This window comes from Cetorhinus maximus, chromosome 2 (genome assembly GCF_964194155.1).
Source record: "Cetorhinus maximus chromosome 2, sCetMax3.hap1.1, whole genome shotgun sequence".
Taxonomy (NCBI): domain Eukaryota; kingdom Metazoa; phylum Chordata; class Chondrichthyes; order Lamniformes; family Cetorhinidae; genus Cetorhinus; species Cetorhinus maximus.
In genome coordinates this window covers 80,741,511-80,764,563 of record NC_135880.1, presented here as the reverse complement: position 1 = coordinate 80,764,563, position 23,053 = coordinate 80,741,511, and the positions used below count along the sequence as shown (strand labels likewise).

The 23,053-nt window shown below is 43.4% G+C and overlaps 1 protein-coding gene across 1 annotated transcript in view; it reads right to left on the bottom strand.

The window, feature by feature from the left end:
• The window catches only part of LOC144695613 (aminopeptidase Q-like), a 217,140-nt gene that overhangs the window by 74,944 nt on the left and 119,143 nt on the right, over nt 1-23,053 (bottom strand). Inside the window, exons 8-9 of the mRNA XM_078566512.1 lie at nt 1,057-1,122; nt 188-253 (exon numbers count right to left, since the gene is read on the bottom strand). Of these exons, the coding sequence (XP_078422638.1) occupies nt 188-253; nt 1,057-1,122 (132 nt within the window). The remainder of the gene's footprint in view (nt 1-187; nt 254-1,056; nt 1,123-23,053) is intronic.

Below are 23,053 nucleotides of genomic sequence, written 5' to 3'. Positions count from 1 at the left end.
AGTGTCACACATAAAAATAGCATCCAATAAAACAAGTTAATTTCAGACCATATAAACAACTGACTGACTGTGGTAGTCCAACTATGAAACAGGAAAGAAACAAAGAAAAATTGTAAACACCCACAGGATCAGTGTGCAAAACTGTATAATAGTACATGAAGCCCTTTTAAACATGTGCTAAACCCACCATCTGCAAATGATTCCACATGTCATCGGTCACAGCATTTGAGTAGGAAAAGGCCTTGAGGTATGACTGTAAAGCAAAGGGAAAAACTGAAATGCTATGTTTGAAGAAATAAAGACAAGCACTTGCTGTGACAAGAAACAAAAACTCTTGAAACAGTTTCAAATTATGTTGTGAATCATTGGCCAGAATTTTTACCTTGTCAGCCTGACCCAAATGAGTATAAAATGATGCGAAATATTTCGGTTGGCGGGCGGTGTGGGAGTCGACAGTGCGCCTGCTGACAATTAAACGACCTATCAAGGCCATTAAAGTTATAATTGAATTAAATTTTTCGCTGACCATCCAACCTTACGGTTGGTGGGCAGGTAAAAAGGCCAAGCGGCCTTTGCATTTTTTGGGAAACCTTATCCATGGGCGGGCTGAGGTTTCCAATGGCAAATCAAAATAAAGTAAAAATGTAAACATTTCATTAATAACATGTCCCTGCTCATGTGACAGAGTCACATGAGGGGACATGTTTTTTTTAACATTTTCAAAATCTTTATTTTTAATTTTCAAAATTCTTCATCTCCCTGAGGCAGCTCTGTGCATCAGGGAGCTTTTCTTGCATGCACTTGCGCGCCTGCACGAACTTGCATGCTCGCCCTCCTCTGCCCCCATCCCACCCACCCATACAGGCAGCGCTGAGCACTGCAGTGCACGTTTCATGCTGGGCGAGGTGATCTGGCCCTGACCGCGGGCGGTGGTCAGCTTCCCGACCGCTCACGCCTGCCTCCACCGAGCCTGCCCGATGAGGGAAAAGTCCTGGCCATTATTCTATTAGTAGAGAGCTTACAGACTCAAACCAGGAAAGATCTTTTTAAACTCACCCTGAGCCCTTTTACAAACAGCTCCTCTGTCATAAAATTGGAGATCATATGGATAATGGAGGCACCCTATGGTTGGAAGAGGAAAAATGGTTTATGTGTTAATATATTAGTGATGTAATACATTAGACACCTGACTACTAATGTTTGCAATTTAATTTAATGTCACAAGAAATTAAAGACAGCAAACTTCTAAAAGATCAAGTTAAAAAATAAATGCATCAATTTATAATATTAGGAGCATATGAATGTATAACAGATGTGGGCCATTCAGCCTCTGAGCCGCCATTCAGTTAGATTATGGCTCATCTGAAGCTTAACCACATTTACTCACCTTGGTTCCTTAACCCTTAATACTCTTGCCCAATCAAAATCTATCAACCTCGGTTTTGAAATTTTCAACTGACTTGGCCCCAACAGCTTTTTGGAGAAGGGAATTCCAGATTTTTACCACCTTTAGTGTGAAGAAATATGTCCTGACATCATCTCTGAATGACCTATTTTTAATTTCAAGGGTTTGCCCCCTGGTTGTGGACTCCCCCAGCAGAGTAAATAGTTTCTCTCTATCTGATCTATTGACTGCTTTAATCATCTTAAATACCTCAATAAGATAACGTTTAATCTTCTTTAAACAAAGGAATACACACCTTGTCTATGCACTCTGTACTCATAATTTAACCTTTTTATCCCAGTATCATTCTGGTAAATCTGCGCTGTCTTATTGAAGATCAATATATTTTCCCTGAGGTGTCGTTCACAGAACTGAATGCAGTATTCCAAATGTGATCTAACCAGAGCTTTATAAAACTGTAGCATAACTTACACTTCTTTGTATTCCAGCCCTCTTGAGTTAAAGGCTAACATTCCTCTTTAATTACTTTTTAAAATCTATATTCTATCATTTTTCTTGTCTTATTCATTTTGTGAAATATCTTTGATAATTTTATTCAGGATGTTATCATTCTAAAAAAAGAAAAACTATAAGAATATATAGCCAAAATAGAGAGACAGTAATGGAATTGTATATGAAGGAATAAGATGTAGTAGCAAATACAACAGGGTAGCCACATGTAATTTGCACAGGATGAAAATGATGCAAATAAGAGAGCATGAAATACCTGGCTATTCATTCTGTAAGACAGGGGCATGGTGGTGGGGAACAATAATTTGAACAGGCCATTCATTCTGTGGCCCAGGGGAGAGATCCAAAGCTGCCCAAGCCAAAGCTTGAGGAATTCAGGCTGTCCCAGTTACCCGTACATTCCACACCAATGAGATGGGGAGTCTTTGAGAGAAGAATGGAGTAGAAAACAAGTAAAGAAGAAGAAAGGAGAGGCACATTGGAAAGCGAATCCAAAAATGCACAGATTCAGCAACCCTCAAGAGAGTAGATGAAGAAATAACTCTTTGAAACATGGTTTTGACTGCTTTCCTCACCCCCAGCATGTTTTACTGAAAAGCCTCAGAATAGTTGACCTTGTGGAATTTGTCTTAACCCAGTTTCAATATGAACATGATTAACTGGGAAATGCTTCCTAGCATGAGTCCACATGAATGGTGATGGGAGGCTTGCCAGGCAATATATTCCCAGATTTTGCATCACGCAGCAAATGGCTGGGGATTAAGCAGGCAATGCACCTCAGAGTGGTAAAGGTCCTTCATGGGAGGTCCAAGTGGATCATACATGATAAAGGGTTATTCAAGGCACAGGCTAACAATGCTGATGGACTGAGTTTTTAAAAAAATGCAACTTTGACCTCTGATTTCAGTCTGATTTCCATCATGCTCATACTATAATTCAAGGCTTTTAAAGCATGTAGTGATGCAAGATAGTCTTAGCTTTATTCAGTTGGAGAGGAAACATTTCCTGAAATTTCAGCAGCTTTTGGTAGGTTGCTCAGGGTATAAAATAAAAAGAGAAAGTGCTGGAAAAACTCAGCAGGTCTGGCAGCATCTGTGGAGAGAGAAGTTAACGTTTTGAGTCCAATATGACTCTTATCAGAACTCAGGGTATAAATCACCAAAGCTGACCACCCTTGATATTGTGCTCATTTCCTCAGTGCGTGTGGGGTTTGATTAGCTCAGTTGGCTAGATGGCTAGAATGTGGTATAGAATTATGCCAACAGTGTAGGTTCAAACCCTGTTTCAGCAGGCTTCCTCCTCACCTTGCCCCATGCTTGATGCAGAGTGGTATGCCTTATACTCTATAACCACTTTTCCTTCTCCAGCAGAAAGGGGTGCCTATGGTCCCTGTTATGGACAGAGGAGAGAGGCAAACCTGAACTCCATTTTTTCTCACCATCTGTCTGCAAGCAGAGGTATTTTAATTTTTGAAATTGGCTGTGGCTGTTTTCCCAAACATTGGTTTGTGAGGTTAATTTTCAAAGTGATTTGCAGCAAACTCTCATTAAATCAGAAGTATTGTTTATTAAAACATTCAAACCCGGGCAATGATTGCAACTTAATACACAAACACAAGCAAACAATAAGAAGATAGGAAAGAGGAGTTTTTACAACTATGAATAACTTAAGAGAAAGAACCACAGACATAAATATCAATTCATGTGATTGATGGAGTCCAGAAAGTCAGAGTCTAGTGAGGGTTCCTTCATGGAGGAATTCAGCTAGTTGAAGCAGGAGTTTCTGAATTCCTTTAAAGTTGATGGTGATGCAGCGTGTTAAGGTTGGTATACAGAGACTAGGCCTGTTCAGCAGGTGATGGCAGGAATCTTCCAGAAAAATAGACTTCGAGGAGGCTTAGGGCAACTCTTTCCCCCTGTTGGGGGAATGTACGGGAGTGGACACGGACGGGTAGGTTCCCGATCGGCACCCCCAGTCAAGGGCGTGCTGCCATTTTATGTGGGCGGGCCCAGTGTGACGTCTGCCAGGAAGCGTTTTTCGCTCCCTGTGCGGGCTGGGGGGGTTGGGGGGGGGGAATTCCCTGAGCTGGGAGTGTGCTCTTTCGTACGTGCACACAAAAGAGTGCACAGATCTCCCTGAGGCAAAGTGCTGCCTCAGGGACATCAGCTCAGGTTTGAAACATTAAATTAAGATGAGAAAAAAAATTACTGACATGTCCTCTCATGTGCCACTGTCATATGAGGTGGGACATGTCAATTTCTTTTGTTTAGAGATTTCATACAAATTTTAATAACCTCATGAAACCTCATCCTGCCTTGGATGAGGTTTCACGTTTTTTCAGAAGCTGGCCTGGGCTCCCGGCCTACCCGCCAACCCTAAGGTTGGACAGGCAGATCCAATAATCACTTTAATTACTTTTTAAATGACCTTAATAGGCCTTTGACAGTTCGGCGGGCGCTCCGAATCTAAATGACGTGGGCTGATGTCATTTTACACGTCAGCGAGCGGGCTCCGCCCCCCCACTCGCTGACTGGAAGACACAGCCCTTAGAATTGATGCAGGTTGTTGGTTAACCTGGAGTCCTGTTTTGATGCTTGCAGGATGGAGGTTAAACAGCAGACTGAGTTGTGAGTCTAGATATGTAATATTAAAACTTTCCAAAGGTCAGAAGCTTAGGTAATGTGATGTTGCCCATTAATGAGTCAGTTGCAAGCTAACAAGCAGTTTCTAAGCCTCTGGTCAAAATTCATTGTTCACCACCACCTGGAAGTTCTCCTCCAAGCCACTTACCATCCTGACTTGGAAATATATTGTCGTTCCTTCACTGTCACTGGGTCAAAATCCTGGGACTTTCTCTTTAATAGCACTGTGGGTGTACCTACACCACATGTGTTGCAGCGGTTCAAGAAGGCAGCTCATCACCACCTTCTCAAGGGCAATTAGGGTTGGGCAATAAATGCTAGCCTAGCCAACGATGCTCACATCCCATAAATGAATTTTAAAAACTTAGGAGATAAATGGCGGTCATTAGTGCCTCTGTAGGTATAATGAGTTTTAATGGCTTTCCTTTTGTTATAGGACCAGGCTGGGGAGACAGGTTGTCTGTTGGGTCCCTGGTTTCATTGATTGTAATGTGCCTTCACAATGAAAGGTGTGATATTCCACAAAGAAGAGGGTTGAGCTTTGGTCCTATAACTACTGTTGGAAATTTCTAGAAACTCTAGCCAACTTGTGAACCATGTGACCTATAGCAGCCATCTTTTGGTTCAGCAAAGTCCACTTCTTAAATAAGCAAAAAAGGTTTGATTTAAACAGTTTATAATCTCCTTCATGTCTTAGGGGCATGACATCCCTCATGGACTATGGCTAATTACCTCTTCAGTGAGAGTGATTCCATGGTGATCAGAAGAATGCAAACCCATAATGCTGATGGCTATTGTGGTAATTGTAAGTTAAGCCTTTCACACTGTTATGGGGATCATGTGACTGTACATGTCATGTGACTGTGAATCAGCTATAAGCGCAAATAATCTTGGGTGGAGCTTTCTAGCCTTGGTCTTGGTACAAACATGTAGCTTCATCAGAAGTTACTGTTTCTAACAAGAAACCTGTCCGTACTCCCAGTTTATTGCAATTGGCGACAAGGATAAATAGCTCAGACGCTGCACCTCGCCTCACGAGTGTGAGCATTTTGATTTTTAAAGGAAGAAAAGAGAGTATACTTATCAGTCATGCCACTCTTCGGCAGAATTGACCCGTATGACTCATCCATCGAAGATTGGCATCAGTACATAAAGCGCCTAGGTTTCTACTTTGTGGTCAACGAAATAGCGGCAGAGGAGAAACAGAAGGCAATTCTCCGAAGTGTCTGCAGGAGCAAGGTGTATAACCTAATCCGTCGTCTGATGGCCCCAAACGTGCCAAATTCCAGATCTTTCAACAAACTAGTAGACCTTGTGAAGGCATATTTTCAGCCTAAACCATCGGTGATCATGCAAAGATTCGAGTTCAACTCCAGAGTAAGGGCCCCTGGTGAGTCGACTTCAACATGCGTTTTGAAGTTAAAACAGTTAACAGAGTACTGTGACTTCAGAGATATTCTAAACATCATATTGTGAGATCATTTGGTATGTGGTGTACATGACGATGCCATTCAGCACTGTTTACTTGCAGAAGTTAATATAGACCTGAAGCGTGCCATGGAGACAGCGCTAGCAATGGAGAGTGCTAAAAGGGACGCGCAGGCTTTGCAGGGTGTGCAACATGGCGCCGTCCTGCAGTTAGGGCGGGAACCTGCCACCCAGCGTGGCGCGGAAACCAGGGAGGCTACCGTGATGTGGGACAATGTCCCTACCATTCACAGAATCACACAGTGCAGAAGAGGCCCTTTGGCCCATTGAGTCTGCATTCAAAAGACAAAAAGAAATACTGGAAGCAGCTCACCAGTAATTCTGAAATTAAAGTGTTGCCAATGTGGGGGTAATCATGCACAGGTAACCTGTAGATTTAAAGAGACAGAATGCCACTACTGTCACAAAAAAGGGTATGTTATAAAACAGTGCAGGGTGAAATCAATGCAGCCATTCAGACAGCAGGCCAAGTTAAATGAAGTGTATAATATAAATGAATCAGAAGCTACTGATACTGATATCTATTCCTTATACATTCTTAAGGCCAGGAAAACTGAACCAATCACCATTACCGTTCAAGTAAATGGGAAGCCTCTAGCCATGGAGGTTGACAGAGGAGCATTGACCACATCTTTAAATACTTCAGCAAAGGTACCTAGGCATTGAGTTTGGAGCAAACCACAGCTCAGCTAAAAACATATACTGCCACAGCAAAACAGGTGAAAGGTATTGCCTCTGTACTTGTATCCTACAGGCAACAGACAGCCCAGCTGCCAGTAATGGTTGTAACAGGTGAAGGACCCTGCCATCTGGGCCATGATTGGTTGAACGAAATTAAACTTAACTGGTCAGGAATTTTTCAAGTCAAAACAGGAGGAATTCCTGAGTTGTTAAAAAAGTACAACAGAATATTCCGCGATGAGTTGGGAAAAATACGAGGCCTACAAGCTACAATATACGTGGACTCTCAAGCAATACCTCAGTTTTTTTAACGAAAGACCTGTGTCATACACGCTAAAGGAGAACTTGAATGCAGAATAGTGCCCCTTGGAGAAGTTAGGAATAATCCAGCCAGTCCAGTTTTCAGAATGGGCAGCACCCATAGTCCCTGTGATGAAACCAGGTCAAACCATTCTGTGGAGATTATAAATTAACTGTGAACAAGGCTGCAAAATTAGACAAATATCCTATCCCAAGAATTGAAGATCTGTATGTTAAACTTGCAGGACGAAGATCCTATACTAAACTACACATGAGCCATGCATATCAACAGCTAGAGCTGGACAACACATCAGAGGGTATGTCACCATAAACACGCACAAGGGCCTGTTATCAATATACATGCCTATCCTTTGGTGTGTCATCTGCCTGTGCAATTTTCCAAAGAACCATGAAGAGCCTACTACAAGCACTCCCCCGAGTTGTATTGTACCTGGATCACGTCCTGATCACAGGATCAATGGAAATAGAACATTTGGGCAACCTAGAAGAAGTTCTGAAGAGATTTTTGGAGGCTGGCGTACATTTGAAAAAAGAGAAGTGCACTTTCCAGGCGACTGAATTCACAAATTTGGGTCATTGAGTGGATGCCTAAGGTTGCATCCAATAAGGGAGAAAGTCAGGGCAATCATGGAAGTGCCCCCTCCGACCAATGTCACAGAGATCAAGGTTCTTTTGGGCATAAGTTATTACAGTCGCTTCTTGCCTAATTTATCTACAGTATTAGCCCCTTTACACTTATTATTGAAGAACCACCACAGATGGTCCTGGAAGGCACAGCGAGAGGAAGCCTTCATAAAAGTCAAGAAGCTTTTACATTCGTCATGTCTGCTAGTGCACTATGACCCGTCAAAGGAATTAAGACTCACTTGTGATGCATCTCCCCACAGAGTGGAGGCAGTATTGTCACAAAAGATGGAGGATGGATCTGAAAAGCCAAAAGGATGTGTCTCCAGATCCCTGTCTGCAGCTGAGAAGGGTTATTCACAAATTGAAAAAGAAGGCTTATCCATTATATTTGGAGTGAAGAAGTTCCATTAATATTTGCATGGTCAACACTTCACCATAATGTCAGCTTACAAACCACTACTGGGTTTGTTTAGTGAAGATATCCCACTGATAGCCTCTGCTAGAATTCAGAGATGGGCTTAAATTTTGTTGGCATATGAGTACACTTTTATGCACCGTTCGGGCGTGCATATAGCAAATGCTGACACCCTCAGTGGTCTTCCTTAGGCAGATAGCATTACTCATGCTCCAGTACCTCAAGAAGTTGTACTTGTGTTGAATTTCCTAGACTCCTCACTGGTCTGTGCAAAGCAGATAAAGAATTGGACAAACTGGGATCCAATTTTATCAAGAGTCCAAGAACAGGGATTGCAAGGATGGTCAAATACCCAAGTCCTTGAAGAATTAAAACCATTCTATGTTCATAAATCTGAACTAAATTGTCAAGATGGTATCTTCTTGTGGGGAGCAAGAGTCATCGTCCCTTCGCAAGGAAGAGAACCACTATTGACAGAGCTGCATAGTGTGCATCCAGGCATTCCGAAAATAAAGAGGCTTGCATGAAGTTATATCTGGTGGCCAGGTATAGACAGTGATATAGAAAAAATGGTGAAATATTGTCTCAAGTTTCAGAAACAGCAGAAATTGCCCCTTTCAGCTCCACTGCATCTATGGGAATGGCCTGGTTGACCGTGGGTTAGACTACATATAGACTATGTAGGTCCATTTTTAGGTATCGTGGTTTTAGTGATCATCGACGCACATCCAAAGTGGATGGATTTGTATGAAGTGAGATCACTGACATCGTGTGCAGCTATTGAAAAGCTGCGCCAATGTTTCAGTGTACATGGCCTACCAGAAGTCATTGTGTCGGATAATGATACTGCTTTCACTAGTACAGAATTCCAGAGATTTATGAACCTAAATGGGATTAAACATGTCAGAACAGCACTGTATCATCCCTCATCCAATGGGTTAGCAGAAAGGGCAGTACAAACCTTTAAAACAGACATGAAGAAATTACCTGAGGGAACGTTGGAAACACAAATTTCAAGGTTTCTTTTTAACAATCGCACGACTCCTCATGTAACTATAGGTTCAACACTGTCTGAATTGCTAATGAAATGTCGCCTTTATACAAGATTGAGTCTAGTACTCCCTAATTTATGAGCGGAAGTTGGAGAAAAACCAGAGTAGTCAGAAAATGAACCATGGTGTTCACAATAAAGATCGAGAATTTACTGTGGAAGAGTGTTTTTTTGTGAAATTTTGCAACTGGACCGAGATGGGTCCCTGGTATAATCATCTCCAAAGCAGGACCTTTGTCACATCATGTAAAGTGGAAAACAGCGTTGTTAGGAAACACGTGGATCATCTCAGAAGTAGAGAGACACTCCAACAACCAGTTACTCTACCTGAAATTGAAGTTGAACCTTTGATCCCTGAGGTGCCACATCGACATAGAATAGACATACCTGATGTCTCTGTTGATGTAAATAATTCTGAACTGTCATTGTCTAAGGATGTCCCTGATGCTGGAGTTCCTGGTCAAGTTGATCCAGTGGAAGGATCTCAAATTGTAGAGTTGCATCGCTCTACCCGAATCAGAAAATCACCCCAAAGATTAAATCTATAATTGCATGAACTATATACATTTGTATACGTTATAAGAACATAAGAACTAGGAGCAGGAGATGGCAATTCAGCCCCTTGAGCCTGCCCTGCCATTCATTACGATCATGACTGATCTCATGTCGGCCTCAACTCCAATTTCCCGCCCTCTCCCCATAACCTTTCAACCCATTTCTAATTAAAAGTCTGTCTATCTCCTCCTTAAATTTATTCAGCGTCCCGGCATCCACTGCACTATGAGGTAGTGAATTCTACAGATTCACGACCCTTTGAGAAGAGTAATTCCTCCTCATCTCTGATTTAAATCTACGACCCCTTAGCCTAAAACTATGGCCTCTCGTTCCAGAATGTCCCAGAAGGTGAAACATCCACTCCACGTCTACTTTGTCTATCCCCTTTAGCATCTTATCTACCTCAATTAGATCTCCTCTCATCCTTCTAAACTCTAGCGAGTATAGGCCTAAACTGCTCAATCTCTCCTCATAGGACAAGCCCCGCATCTCTGGAATCAATCTAGTGAACCTCCCCTGAACTGCTTCCAGTGCAACTACATCCTTCCTCAAGTAAGGGGACCAAAACAGTGCACAGTACTCCAGGTGCGGTCTCACCTATGCCTTGCACAGTTGCAACAACACTTCCCTATTTTTAAACTCTATTTCTTTAGCAATAATGCCAAAATTCCATTTGCCTTCCTTATTACCCGCTGTACCTGCATACTAGCTTTCAGCGATTCATGCACGAGAACACCCAGATCCCTCTGCACTGAAGCATTCTGAAGTTTCTCTCCATTTAAATAACAAGTCGCCTTTTTATTCTTCAGACCAAAATGGATAACCTCACACTTATCCACGTTAAACTCATCTGCCAAATTTTAGCCCATTCACCTAACCTGTCCATATCCATTTGTAAATTTCTTATTTCTTCATTGCAACACTTTCCCACCTATTTTGGTGTCATCTGCAAATTTAGCTATAGTACCTTCTATTCCTGAATCCAAGTCATTAATATAGGTTATAAATAGTTGGGGCCAAGGACCGAACCCTGTGGCACCCCACTAGTTACAACTTTCCATCCAGAAAAAGACCCATTTATCCTGACTCTCTGCTTTCTGTTTGTTAGCTAATCCTCTGTTCAAGCTAATATATTACCCCTAACTCCGTGTGATCTTATCTTGTGTATTAATCTTTTGTGCGGCACCTTATCAAAGACCTTCTGGAAGTCCAAAGATACTACATCTACAGGATCCCCATTATCGACTTTGCCTGTCACATCTTCAAAGAACTCTAGCAAATTAGTCAAACACAATTTACTCTTATGGGTTAAGATATTTTTGTAAGAGAGGTAAAACAAAATAAAAGGGGGAGGAATGTAGTAATTGTAAATTAAACCTTTCATACTGTTATGGGGATCATGTGACTGTACAGATGAATCAGCCCTAAGTGTGGGTAACCTTAGGGGTGGAGTTTTCTAGCCTTGGTTTTGGTACAAGCATGTAGCTTCATCAGGAGCTCTGTAAATAAAGCTACTGTTTCTAACAAGAAGCCTGCCTGGTGCTCAAAGTTTATTTCAGCTATGGTGCCCTTATTTCTACAGTTCAGACTCTACTGCTTGTGTACTGTCACTTTAACCCATCTAGGAGTGAGTCACGGACTCAGCCAAGGTAAAGCTCCTTTTTAAAGCTCAGCCACTGCATGATCAGCTCCTTGGACATCTACTTGAATGTCAGTTGAAGCTTATACATTCTTAAGGCCATGTACTTACATGTGAAGGGTTGTCTCCTTTGAGTGATGCTTTACTCTCCATGCCTTCTATCTGTGGTGCTCTTCCTTCTTTTCATCCTCCTCTGTGATAATGGTAAGCAAGGGGTAGAACCAGCAAAAGGACTGGAAAATGACTGCCTGGATTCACAGTATGACAATGGCTTCAATGCTTCCTGGAGCAGCTGCTTTCAAGTTTTTCAGTTGCCTGTGCACCTAAGAATCTGGCTATGTTCTTAACAAAGCTGCTAAGCTGACATTATTATGGAAATCTGTGTAAAAGATTTTGTAACTTGTGGGTGGGGCATTTTCTAGACCAAAAATGTTTGGAGCTGGAAATTCCAGGTACCGAGAACTACCAGGTTAGGTACAACATGACAAAACATAGACAATAGCTGCTCTACTATAATTCAGTAATCAGTAATATAGGGTTACATAGGAGAGATACCATAAAAACAGGCCATTCAGCCAACAAGGCCATGCCGATATTTATGCTCCACATAAGCTGTACCCCAGTTTTTCTCATCTAAATTTACCATCTGTTCCTTTCTCTTTCATCTGTTTGTCCAATTTCCCTTAAAATACATCAATACTACTCAATTTAACCATTCTCTGTAGTATTGAGTTCCATATTCTCACCACTGTTCGATAAATAAATTTCTTCTGAATTACCTATTGGATTTTGTGGTGACTATTTTATATTGATGGTCTTTAGTTATGCCCAAAAGTCGTTTCAAATAGAGCCAATAAATGGGGGAAACTTTCAGCCCATCATTCTGGACTGTATTTGAACTGAAGCCATAGCAGTGAAAAAATCATTTAATTACCTTGACGTCCCTTACCTTGGAACTGATTATCTATAACTCTATTAGATTTTGGACCCTTTAAAAAACATACCTGCATTATCGAGTCTCTTTAATTGTGCGCATTATATCGTTTTTGAACAGGACAGATTCTATTAGAAAGCAAAACTTTATTAGAGATGCCTATTCTACAACCAATTGCACATTCTGCATCCTCCCTTCCATTTGATCTTCGCTCCCAACATGGCTGACATTTCAAGCTAAACCAGCAGCAGATGCTGGGTTGCGCTATACAGCAAAGACATTACTCCATGCCATTTACTTTCCTTCCAGACAATTGATCAAAAACCATAAGACTGAACTTGGCTTCAAGGTACAACTACAAATGCCAATGAATACTGAAATTTAAACCTGAGTTTCCTCACTAAGAATCCATTGTCCTCTCATTATAACCAGAGGTCTCTTTCAGACTCATTGGGCGGAATCATCCGGTCCCGTTGGCGTCGGGCGTCAAGGCAGGTGTGAGCGGATAATATGGTGAGAAGGCCAAAGATCGGTGTTATGTCATTGTGAAACCAGTTTGCGATCATCCCCTGCACCCATCAATGGCCGCATTTCCCACCGCCGCCCGTCAGGAACCTAATTTCAATGCTTTAGCATCTCATTGTAAGCCCTGCTCACTGGAATCATCCCTTCATGCTGGATCATCTAGGCATGTCGGCGTGACTTCAAAGTTTGTTTGCCTAACTTGCTTCAGGCAGCATTCGTAGTCACCAGCGCCAGGCTTCTCAGGCAGTATCACATCATTTTTAGGGGGGCTCATGGACAGGTCTCTACCTACCAGACCAGTCGGCATGCAGGGGGTGGCTTTTCAATGACTGCAGGGCTAGGGCTTGCTTGGGGAAGGAGAATAAGTGGCTTCAAGCAAAGGAAGAAGCTTCAAGGTGAGGGCATTACTGGGGAAGGGGGGTATCCCAGGATGTGGGTGTGGGCAGATGTTGATCCATGTAAGTGACCTCATGATGATGTGGGCTGAGGTGGCAGTGTCCAAAGGAGATCAGGCCAGATGGAGATGTGAGGGTGTGTGTGAGAGACTGAGTGGTGATGTCCCTTGAGCTGGCAGTAAGTGAGATACCAGTGAGTGCGTGAGTTTAGAGTGATAAGATGGTTGCCTTACCCTGGTGGCACGGATGAGATCATTCATGCCCTTTCTGCACTGGATGGCTATCCCGTTGTGTGCAGCATTGGCACTGACCACCTCTGCCACTGCCTCCCAAGCCAGAGCAGTGAGTATGAGGGGCCTTCTACAGCCAGAGCTAGGGTAGAGAACTTCGCAGCAGGCCTCCATGGCATCCAGGAGGCACCCCAGGATATGTTACTGAATCGGGGGAGTTTGAGCGGGGATTGAGGGGTTGGGGGTAGGGGGGTGGGGGGTGGGGGATGCAGTTTGGGGGGTGGGGGTTGCAGTTGGGGGGGGCGGTGGGGGTGCTGCACACTTCTTGGCTTTTGAGGCCATGTCTTCACTGCTCCAAATCCTAGGATGCAACATTGAGAAGTGTGCATGCAGCTACAGTTTAAATGTGGCGCCCTGCTTGAGGAAGTGGACAAATCAGAGGCCGTCCGCCAGCGAGATGGTGTGTTTCCTGTGACTGCATAACTAATGAGGCGGGAAGGGGACAACACGGCACAAAAACCTGCCATTGTGGCCAGTGGGTAAAATGGTTTTTTTCACACCTGCTGACGCTTAGTACAAAGTTGGGACGATTCAGCCATCATTTTTAGAATGTATCTACTAATGAGAGGAATGATAATTAAACTTGACACATGGAATGTTGTGGAGTAAAGTTGTACTTGGATGCTCTAGAGTATTAGTTACACAACCATGATGGGACTGAATAGCTCAATAAGAACATAATTTCCTTGAATGTGTGATAAGAATAACTGAGGCTATCAGCTATAATATGTTATAATGGAATAAAGCTGACAACAACTTCTGGCATTTGCACATATGCAGTAAAATATGGCATTCCAGAAGTTGCTGTTTGTTTGGCCCTGCTCCTCCACAAGTTTCACTACAGTGATAAATGCTGAGAGATTCAGCGCTCAAATACACGAAGGGCATGACATTGCAATGCTGACTCACTAGATACCCGCTAAACATGTCAGAAAAAGTTAAGACTTGCCTGTTCAAATGTAAGTGAACTTTGTAACAGTGTGATAAGTCTTAATAGCTACAAAACAACTTTTCTGGCACTGAAAATTAACTTTTACAAACATGAAGTCTCATTGCTTCACATTTTACTTATTGGAGATTTTTTTTTAAATGTAATATTAAAATAAAAACTTTTTTGTAACTTATTCTTTCTAGCTCTTTTCTCTTTCTTCAGCCCACCTTTCTCTCCCTCTCTTTATTTTGTTTTCTGTACAAGATTTTATATTTACTTAAATATTCCAACTCATATTCTTACTCTGCAGCCTGGATTTTCAATTCAGGGTCAGGAACTCGAGGCCCGAATCATTCCTGAGTCTTGGCCATGCGTACTGTCAACATCTGTGATGCAAGCAATTTTAAAGTGCAAAGGGCCTGGGGTCGAATTTGTTGCCCAATTAGTAACACAGGGAGCGGCCTGAAGGCAGGATCCAGAAATTTACAACCCTTTGAAAGGTGAGCGGCAACTAAGACTGGGCACAGGAGGGCTCACATAGGGCCAGCACTGGCACAGGCAGACATCCACAGGTGGCCCCAAGGTTTTCAGATGCCTCTCTTGAGGCGTTAACTGGGCAAGAAATATTTTTCCCGGCATTCAACAGAAAATTTCCAGCCAGAGACACCAAATGGGCTGGATGGAGGTGGTTACCAAGGGTAGCAGTACAGGAGTGGCCAGGAACACATGGGTCCAGTATCAGAAAAATTCAATGACCTGATAAGTTCTGGGAACATAAGAGGAAAGTGAAGGGTTTTGTCACTTCTTAACAATTAAGAATACACACACACATACACACACACACACACACACACAACTATTTGCTTCTGAACCCCAGCTTCCTAAGTGAAAAAGGTTCCTTTATTCCTTATTCTACACAAGAGGACAATATATCCGGACTTAGCACACCCAAGTGGCAGGTTTTTTTTATATAACACTTCTTTTTAACTAAAATGTCCTTTTACAAATAATCATTAACGCTAAGCACAAACCTCACATCTTCTCTCCCTTTAGCCAGGAACAAATCAGTCAGGCGGTTTGCAGATTCATTTCGGTCTAGAGAGGAGTGTTGGCTTAGGTATCTCAGTTTGTTTGCTTAGAAATGGAAGGTTCTGCTGTTCCACTTGTTTCTGTTCAGGTTCATTAGTTGCAGCTACAGGTGCTATAGGTTTGTCAGTTGAATCAAGTTGGGTTTCAGCAACTGGAGCAGATGTCTCCCAGAAATCTTTTGCTGTGACTGGAGATCCCTGGAAATTTGGTTCCTTGGATTTGGCTTCTCTAATCTGGTCAGTGTGTCCCTTTCAGATTCCACAGGAAGATTCAGCATCATAGGTCAGTGCTCCCGACACTCGATGATTCTTCCCAGGAGCCACTTTGGTGTTCCACAGTCATTTCGGACCCAAACAGACTGATCCAGATTAAACTCACGAGCTGGTTTACTTGTGCCATGTGACCTTTTCTGAGCAAGTTGCCTTGAACCCTATTTTCCTTTCAAATCCAGACACAGTAAATCCATTGTGATATGCAGCCATTCCAAACGCCAGCACAGCAGGAGATGCATCTATTGTTGAATGTGGAGTGTTACAATACAACATCCAAAAATTCTTCAGCTTCAACTTCCAATCTGTTTGCGTCCTCTCCTTCAATATGGCTGTTTTGAGTGTCTGGACAAAGCCCTCCGCTTCACCATTTGAGGATGAGTGGTAAAGCGAGATGAGAATCTGCCTGATCCCATTATTTTTCAGGAATGCTTGAAATTCACATGATGTAAACTGTGTTTGTTAGAATGTTAGACACATTCTGCTCTGGCATTCCAAAAATAGTGAACACATTCTGGAGGGCACCAATGATCTTTGTTGAAGTAGTCGACTTCATGGGAATAACATGAAGCCACTTTGTGTGGACATCCACCACACTCAGGAACATATATCCGAGAAATGGTCCGGCAAAGTCCACATGAAGTCCCTGCCATGGGTGGTCAGGCCAAGCCCACGAATGTAATGGGGCAGGTGCAGGAGAAGACTTCATTTCTTGGCATGGAAGCCAATCACTGGCCATGCCTTCAATGTCTTTATCCAGTGTGGCCACCATACATGTGGACGAGCTAATGTTTTCATTTTGATGATTCCCATGTGACTGAGGTGAAGTTCTTCTAACACTCGTGTTTGGAATTTTGGAGGAATAACAACTCTGATTCCCTATAACAAACAACTGTCTTACAGGGTCAGCTTAAATCTATGCATGTAGTAAGGTCTAAGCTCAGTAGCCACTTCTTGAGGTGCACACCAACCTTTCTGTGTGTACAAATAAACTTTGGAGAGCACAGCATCCCTCTGCGTTTCAAGTCGAATTTGATCTGCTTTAACAGGTAACATGTCTATCAGGTTTACATTGAAAGCAGTGACTTCACTTCGGGTTGTGGAGCTGTGGTGTAACGGAAGTCTGGAAAGCGTGTCTGCATTTCCATGATTCTCAATAGAGAGAAATGTAATTTCGTATTGGTAAGCAGATAAGATCAGTGCCCAACTTTGTAGGTGTGCAGCAGCAAGTGTTGGGGTTTATGACTTCAGACTAAGCAACCAGGTCAAAGGCTTGTGGTCTGTAATTAATGTGAATTTATGTACAAGTTCCACCATACAAGTATTGGCGGAACTTCTTAACTCCATAGATTAGTCCAAGAGCTTCCTTCTCAATTTTGTTTCTGCCTTGGACAATGTGCGTGAGGCATTTGCAGTGGGCCTTTCACTTCCACCAGGAAATGTGTGGGAGATGACAGCTCCAACAACATATTCAGATGCATTACAAGCCAGGTTGACATGTAACTTTCATTGAAATGTGCCAGGACTTTAGCAGAAGCGAGCTCTTGCTTGAGTTCCTTGAAACTTTCCTGACAGGCTTGTGACCAATCCCATTTTGCATTCTTCTTCAGCAGATTATTCAGTGGTGCTGCTTTGGTAGCCAAACTGGAAATGAGCTTGCTGTATTAATTTACAGGTCCTAAAAACGAATGAAGCTCCTTAAGATTTTTGGGCTGTGGTGCATTCACCACTGCCTCCACCTCTCTGGGTGAGGTTGAGAGGCCAGTTTCATTGATCACAGGTACTCCACTGAGGGCTTCAGGAACGAGCATTTGGGTTTCTTACAGAGGATGCCGTATTTTTCCAGTCTGTGCAGGACCCTGCCTAGGTTCTGTAAATGAGTTGGGAGGTTTTTCCCGGTGATGAGCATGTCGTCTTGGAAGCAGGTTACACCAGGGAGGCCCTGCAGTATTTTGTCCACAGCCTGCTAGAATAAGGCTGGTGATGACATGATTCTGAATGGTAGTCGTTTGTATTGATATAGACTTCTGTGTGCGCTGATGATTGAATACTTCCTGGAATCTTCACTCAGCTGCATTTGCAAAAATGCCTGTGACAGGTCAAGATTTGTGAATAATTCACCTCCACTCAGAGCAGCGAGCAGGTCCTCAATTTTCGATAGCATGTACTGATGCACTTCCAGGAAAGGATTAATGGTGATTTTATAGTCACCGCATATTCTGATAGACGCGTCATCCTTCACTACTGGGACTATTGGAGCTACCCACTCTGCATAATCAACTTTCTCAATTATCTGAAAGTTTTCAAGTTGTTTTACTTTGTGCTCGATTTTTTTGTCACATTGAGTAGGGAACTGAACGTGGTTTGAAGAACCTTGGAGAAGCTTCAGCTTTCACAGCAGGTTTGGCTTCAATGTCTTTAATAACTCCAAGACCTTCCTTGAAGACATCAGTATGCTTGTCTAACAAGGACTGCAATATGGGTTGGAATGCTCTTTATTTATTTTATTCCAGTCCAGCCAAATTTCTTTTAGCCACAATGATAAGTGGCAACATTGATATTTGATCTCCATATTTAGCTTGAACTAACATTTTTCCAAGTATATTCACAGGTTCGCCAGGGTAAGTGCTAAGCTGGAGGAGGATTTTCTCCAATGGGCATTTCTTAAAAATTTCCAACCATGTCTTCTCTCTTTTTTTATTCGTTCATGGGGTGTGGGCATCATTGGCTAGGCTAGCATTTATTGCCCATCCCTAATTGCCCTTATTCAGAGGATATTTAAGAGTCAACCACATTGCTGTGGGCCTGGAATCACACAGGTAAGGACAGCAGATTTCCATCCTTAAAGGACATTAGTGAACCAGATGGTTTTTACAACAATCAACAATAGTTTCATAATCACCATTAGACTTAATTCCAGATTTTTATTGAATTCAAATTCCACCATCTGCCACAGTGTGATCAGAACCTGGGTCCCAGGAGCATTACCCTGGGTCACTGGTGTACCAGTCCAATAATAATACCACTATGCCACCGCCTCCATCTGAAGCAGTACAAACAGATGCTCCAGTGTCAACCTCCATTTCAACCATTTTACCATTTAAGGCAATGCCAACTTTTAGTCCTTCATCTAGTTTCAGATCAGACTGAATGCAATACAATTGCTCTTCTGCATTGTTGCTGTTAGTTTCACTTTCTGTCTCATCTGTACTCGCATTGCTTTTGTATTTTGTTTCCAAGTAGTGTACCTTATTAAACTGCCTGTTTATTTTCAAGCACGATTTGTCTGTGTGTTCCTCATGATGCCCTTTTCTTGGCGGTACTGCTTTACTGTGATCAGCCTTTGATCTACATGCACACTGTGTGTGTCCTTTTTTCCACAGTAGTGACAATCAGTGGTTTTCCACTTACAGGCTTCTGTATTATGCCCTATTCCATTGCAGCGGTAACATGTTTGAAAGCGAGTTTACCCTGACTTTACTATTTTAACTTTGGCATTGTTAGAATGCGCTTTCAAATCTCCTGCTTGTTTCTCTGCCATTTCTATGCTTTGCACAACCTTAAACACTTTCTTCAGTGTCAACTCTTGGTCTGCTAACAATCTACGCTGAATTCTTTCATTTCTTAGTCCACAAACCAAGCAATCACGCAATGCTTCTTCCAGGTAACCTTTAAGGTCACAATGTTCCGCTAATTTTCTCAACTCAGCCAGGAGCTGGGAAACTGACTCACTCTCATGCTGTTCTCTTTGGTGAAACTTGAATCTCTCAGCAATAATTGCTGGTCTGGGATCGAAGTGTTTTTTCAAAACGTCCACAAGCTCTTTAAAGCTTTTATCTGCTGGCTTGTCAGGGGCAACGAGATTTCTCAGTAAAGTGAAATTTTTCATTCCGGTGACTGTAAGAAACACAGGCCTCTTTTTCCTCTTCAATCTCATTCACAATGAAAAACTGTTCCATTTGCTCGACATAAACTACAAAGTCCATAGTAGGTGGATCAAAAGCCTCTAAAGCCCCTAATAATGATGATCCCATCCTCGGCGCCATTTGAAGTGTTTTGTCACTTCTGAACAATTAAGAATGCACACACAGCTATCTGCTTCTGAACTCCAACTCCTTGTGTGTGAAACAGAAGGTTCCTTTGTTCCTTATTCTACACCAGAGGACAATATATCTGGGACTTAGCACACGCTACTGGCAGGTCTTTTTATAAGTCACTTCTTTTTAACTAAAATGTCCCTTTACAAAAAAATCATAAGCTGTAAACACAAATATTACAGAAAGCAACAGCAGCATGCACATGAGCTGAGCAGATTGAATGTCCGTAATTCTCTTTAGCATTGTCAGAGTAAGTGGCCAGTTGCATCTCTGAGGTGTCAGCCACTCTCAAATATGGGGTGTGACTGAGGAGCACAACAGCTCTTGTCATTCTCATGCTGGAATAGGAGATGGAAGCCAGGCTACTCATACATCATTCTCTTCTTATCCTGCAGGAAAAGAGAGCTCACACTCTCGCGAGCTGTCTCGTAGACCTGGACAGCCTGGCACCAATGGAGGAGGCAGTGCTGGACATCATATAATGCCATCCAGCAGGCTGTGTGCAATAGTGAGGTGGGAGGCCATGAGGAGCAGGGTCTGATAGCTCTATCCTCGGATGAAGGCTATGGAGGAAACTCCTGCCCAATGTGTGCTGTGGCTCTTCGACCATTGTCACTTATGGGGTTGGTTGTTTTTAGGCATCTGCTGAGTAGCCTGAGTTCTCATTAATTCCTTCTTGTGTTTGCCCACAAAGCCTATATTGGAGTGGGAGCTGCGTGTCAGTTGTTGCCATTCTCCTTGGTGGAGGAAGACCTCACAGAGCTTGGACTGTCACATCATAACTCTGCACCTTCCACCACTGCAGACTTACTCACCTCAGCCTAAATCAAGATTCAGATGGAGAGCAGTGGATAAGCAGCACATCACAAGTGAGCAAAAGAAAAGTGAGGCAGAGTCAGCTGTGGACAGTTCCCTTCAGAAGACGTGTAGTATTCAATTGTTCGGTGTCTGATTATGTGTGTCTGTTGACACTTCTCTGTTTTGTGTGTTATTAGTCAAGCCTGGGTGTGGTGACAGAGAGAAACAGAAACTAAACTGAAAGAATCAGCTGGAAGCATGAGGGAGCAGACATTTTAAAAATATTGTCAATAAACTGTTGTTCAGACATAGAAACCTAGGGCGGAATTTTCTGCTCCGGAGACTAAGTGCAGGTTTCCGCGTCAGATCATCCACTTTTCAGCTCATTACACATGCATGAATGTGATGACATTGTATGATGTCCAGCAATGTCTCCTCCATCGGTGCCAGGTTGTCCAGGTCCACGAGACAGCTCGTTGTATCTCGTGGTGGGGTGAGCTGGGATTTGTCTGCCCCACCATTACCTCATAGGCTCATATTTCCAGGCGCCATATTTAAACAGCGCCTGTGAACACATTCCCCATCTCCAGCTCAGGACTTGTTTTGGCAAGCACCAAGATGGCCCCCAAAAGTAAGAAACCCATAGCCCCAAAGTGCAGCGGCACTCCTCCAGATAGTCGAGGATCGGTGGGAGATACTTTTCTGCCATGATGAGAGCTGGAGGTCCGCAAATGTCACCACCAAGGCTTGGGAGGAAGTCGCCAGTGCGGTCAGTGCTAATGCCCTGCTTAAGAGGACTGCAATCCAGTACAGGAAGAGGATGAATGATCTCATTTGCTCCGCCAAGGTAAGCCAACCTTCTTCTCACTCTCAACTCACACTCTCACAAGGCCATCAGGCATTTGCAGGGCTGCAGTCCACAGGGATCTCACACCCTGCCAGCATAAGAGATATCATCACTAATTCTCTCACAATCACTTTTACATCTTAATCTCTTGTCTCATCCTGCACAAGTCACATTCTCAGCCCTTACATAGGTCCACTCAGTACACACACAATGCAGGCACGCTTATCATCTGCTTTGGCATCCATCCTGCTCACACTCTGTCCTCCTGTCTTTAAGCAGGACAAGATTACCTATAACAACAGGGAGAGATCCCAGGCCGGAGATGGGATGCCAGAGTTCAGGCCACTCACCCACTATGAGGAGCAGGCAGCAGAGCTGGCTGGTGAGGACAGGGGCTATTCCTGCGCAGAAGGTGAGATCAGTGTCTCCCAACAAGTCAGAGAGGCTTCATCCACTATTCTTTGACCACCCGTTGAAACTGTGAGTCTCTTTCATGTAGGTGACTATCCAGCCAATCACCAATTATCTCTTCTCTCTATTACAGCCACCAGTAAGAAAAGGAGGAGACACACCGCCAGCCAGCCCATTGGCCCTCAGAGAGATGTTGGAGCTCCAAAGACAGGCAGTGGTACAGCAGGCAGGGTTGTCAGAGGCCATCACCAGATTAGAACAGAGGATGGAAGAGGTTGTCCATGTTCAGTCTGCTTTCGTTGCACCAACATGCCAGCACTTTGAGGTCACCATTGGAAGTATGGCGGCCACCATGGAGACCTTGGACCAGCAGAATGCTCACTTTCTGCTGAATAATCACGAGGACCTGCACATCACTTCTATAGCCATGAGTGGGATGCACCAGTGGCTATTCAAGAGGAGGATAGGGCACCTCGAGCTCCCTCCAGAATCTCCTTCTCCTCAAGGAGTCAGGGAAGAGCCCTCAAGCACCCATAGGGAGGAGGGGCATCAGCTGGACACCCTGGGGCAATCCACCCAGTACTCTCCTGGGCTTTCCATCTGCTCCTAGTCCCCTCCTCCTGTAACCCCAGCAACTCTAGCTGCTCGGGCTGAGGAGGGTGCACATGCCCACAACAGGAGACTCAAAGCAGGCCGGAGCTTCCAGACCTCAGCCATCCAGAGGATGCCCGCCAAGGTTATCTGAGACCTCAGGGCGTGACAATCAGCAGGCTGGTGGTTGTGCAGTGCATATCTGAGGCATGTGTCAAAGGATCATATCATGTGGCCTCGTGAGTTTAGATCTTGCATTTTGGCTTATTCTCCTGTTGCTTCTGCTCAATGTGGATCTTATAGACTTTAATGGCAACCCACAATGGAGTCAATCTCACTTGGTGCTTCTTTCAATAGCCTCCATGGAATGCCTGTCAGGCTTGAATGTGGCTTACATTTCCACTAATAGTGAGGGATCTTATGCATTCATGGCGCCTGCAGCATTACATCCTGTCCACGTCTACAGCTAGACATAACCCCTGTAGTGGTTCACACTTCTCCACCTGCTTGATGCAGACCTAGACCTAGCTGACACTTGGTGA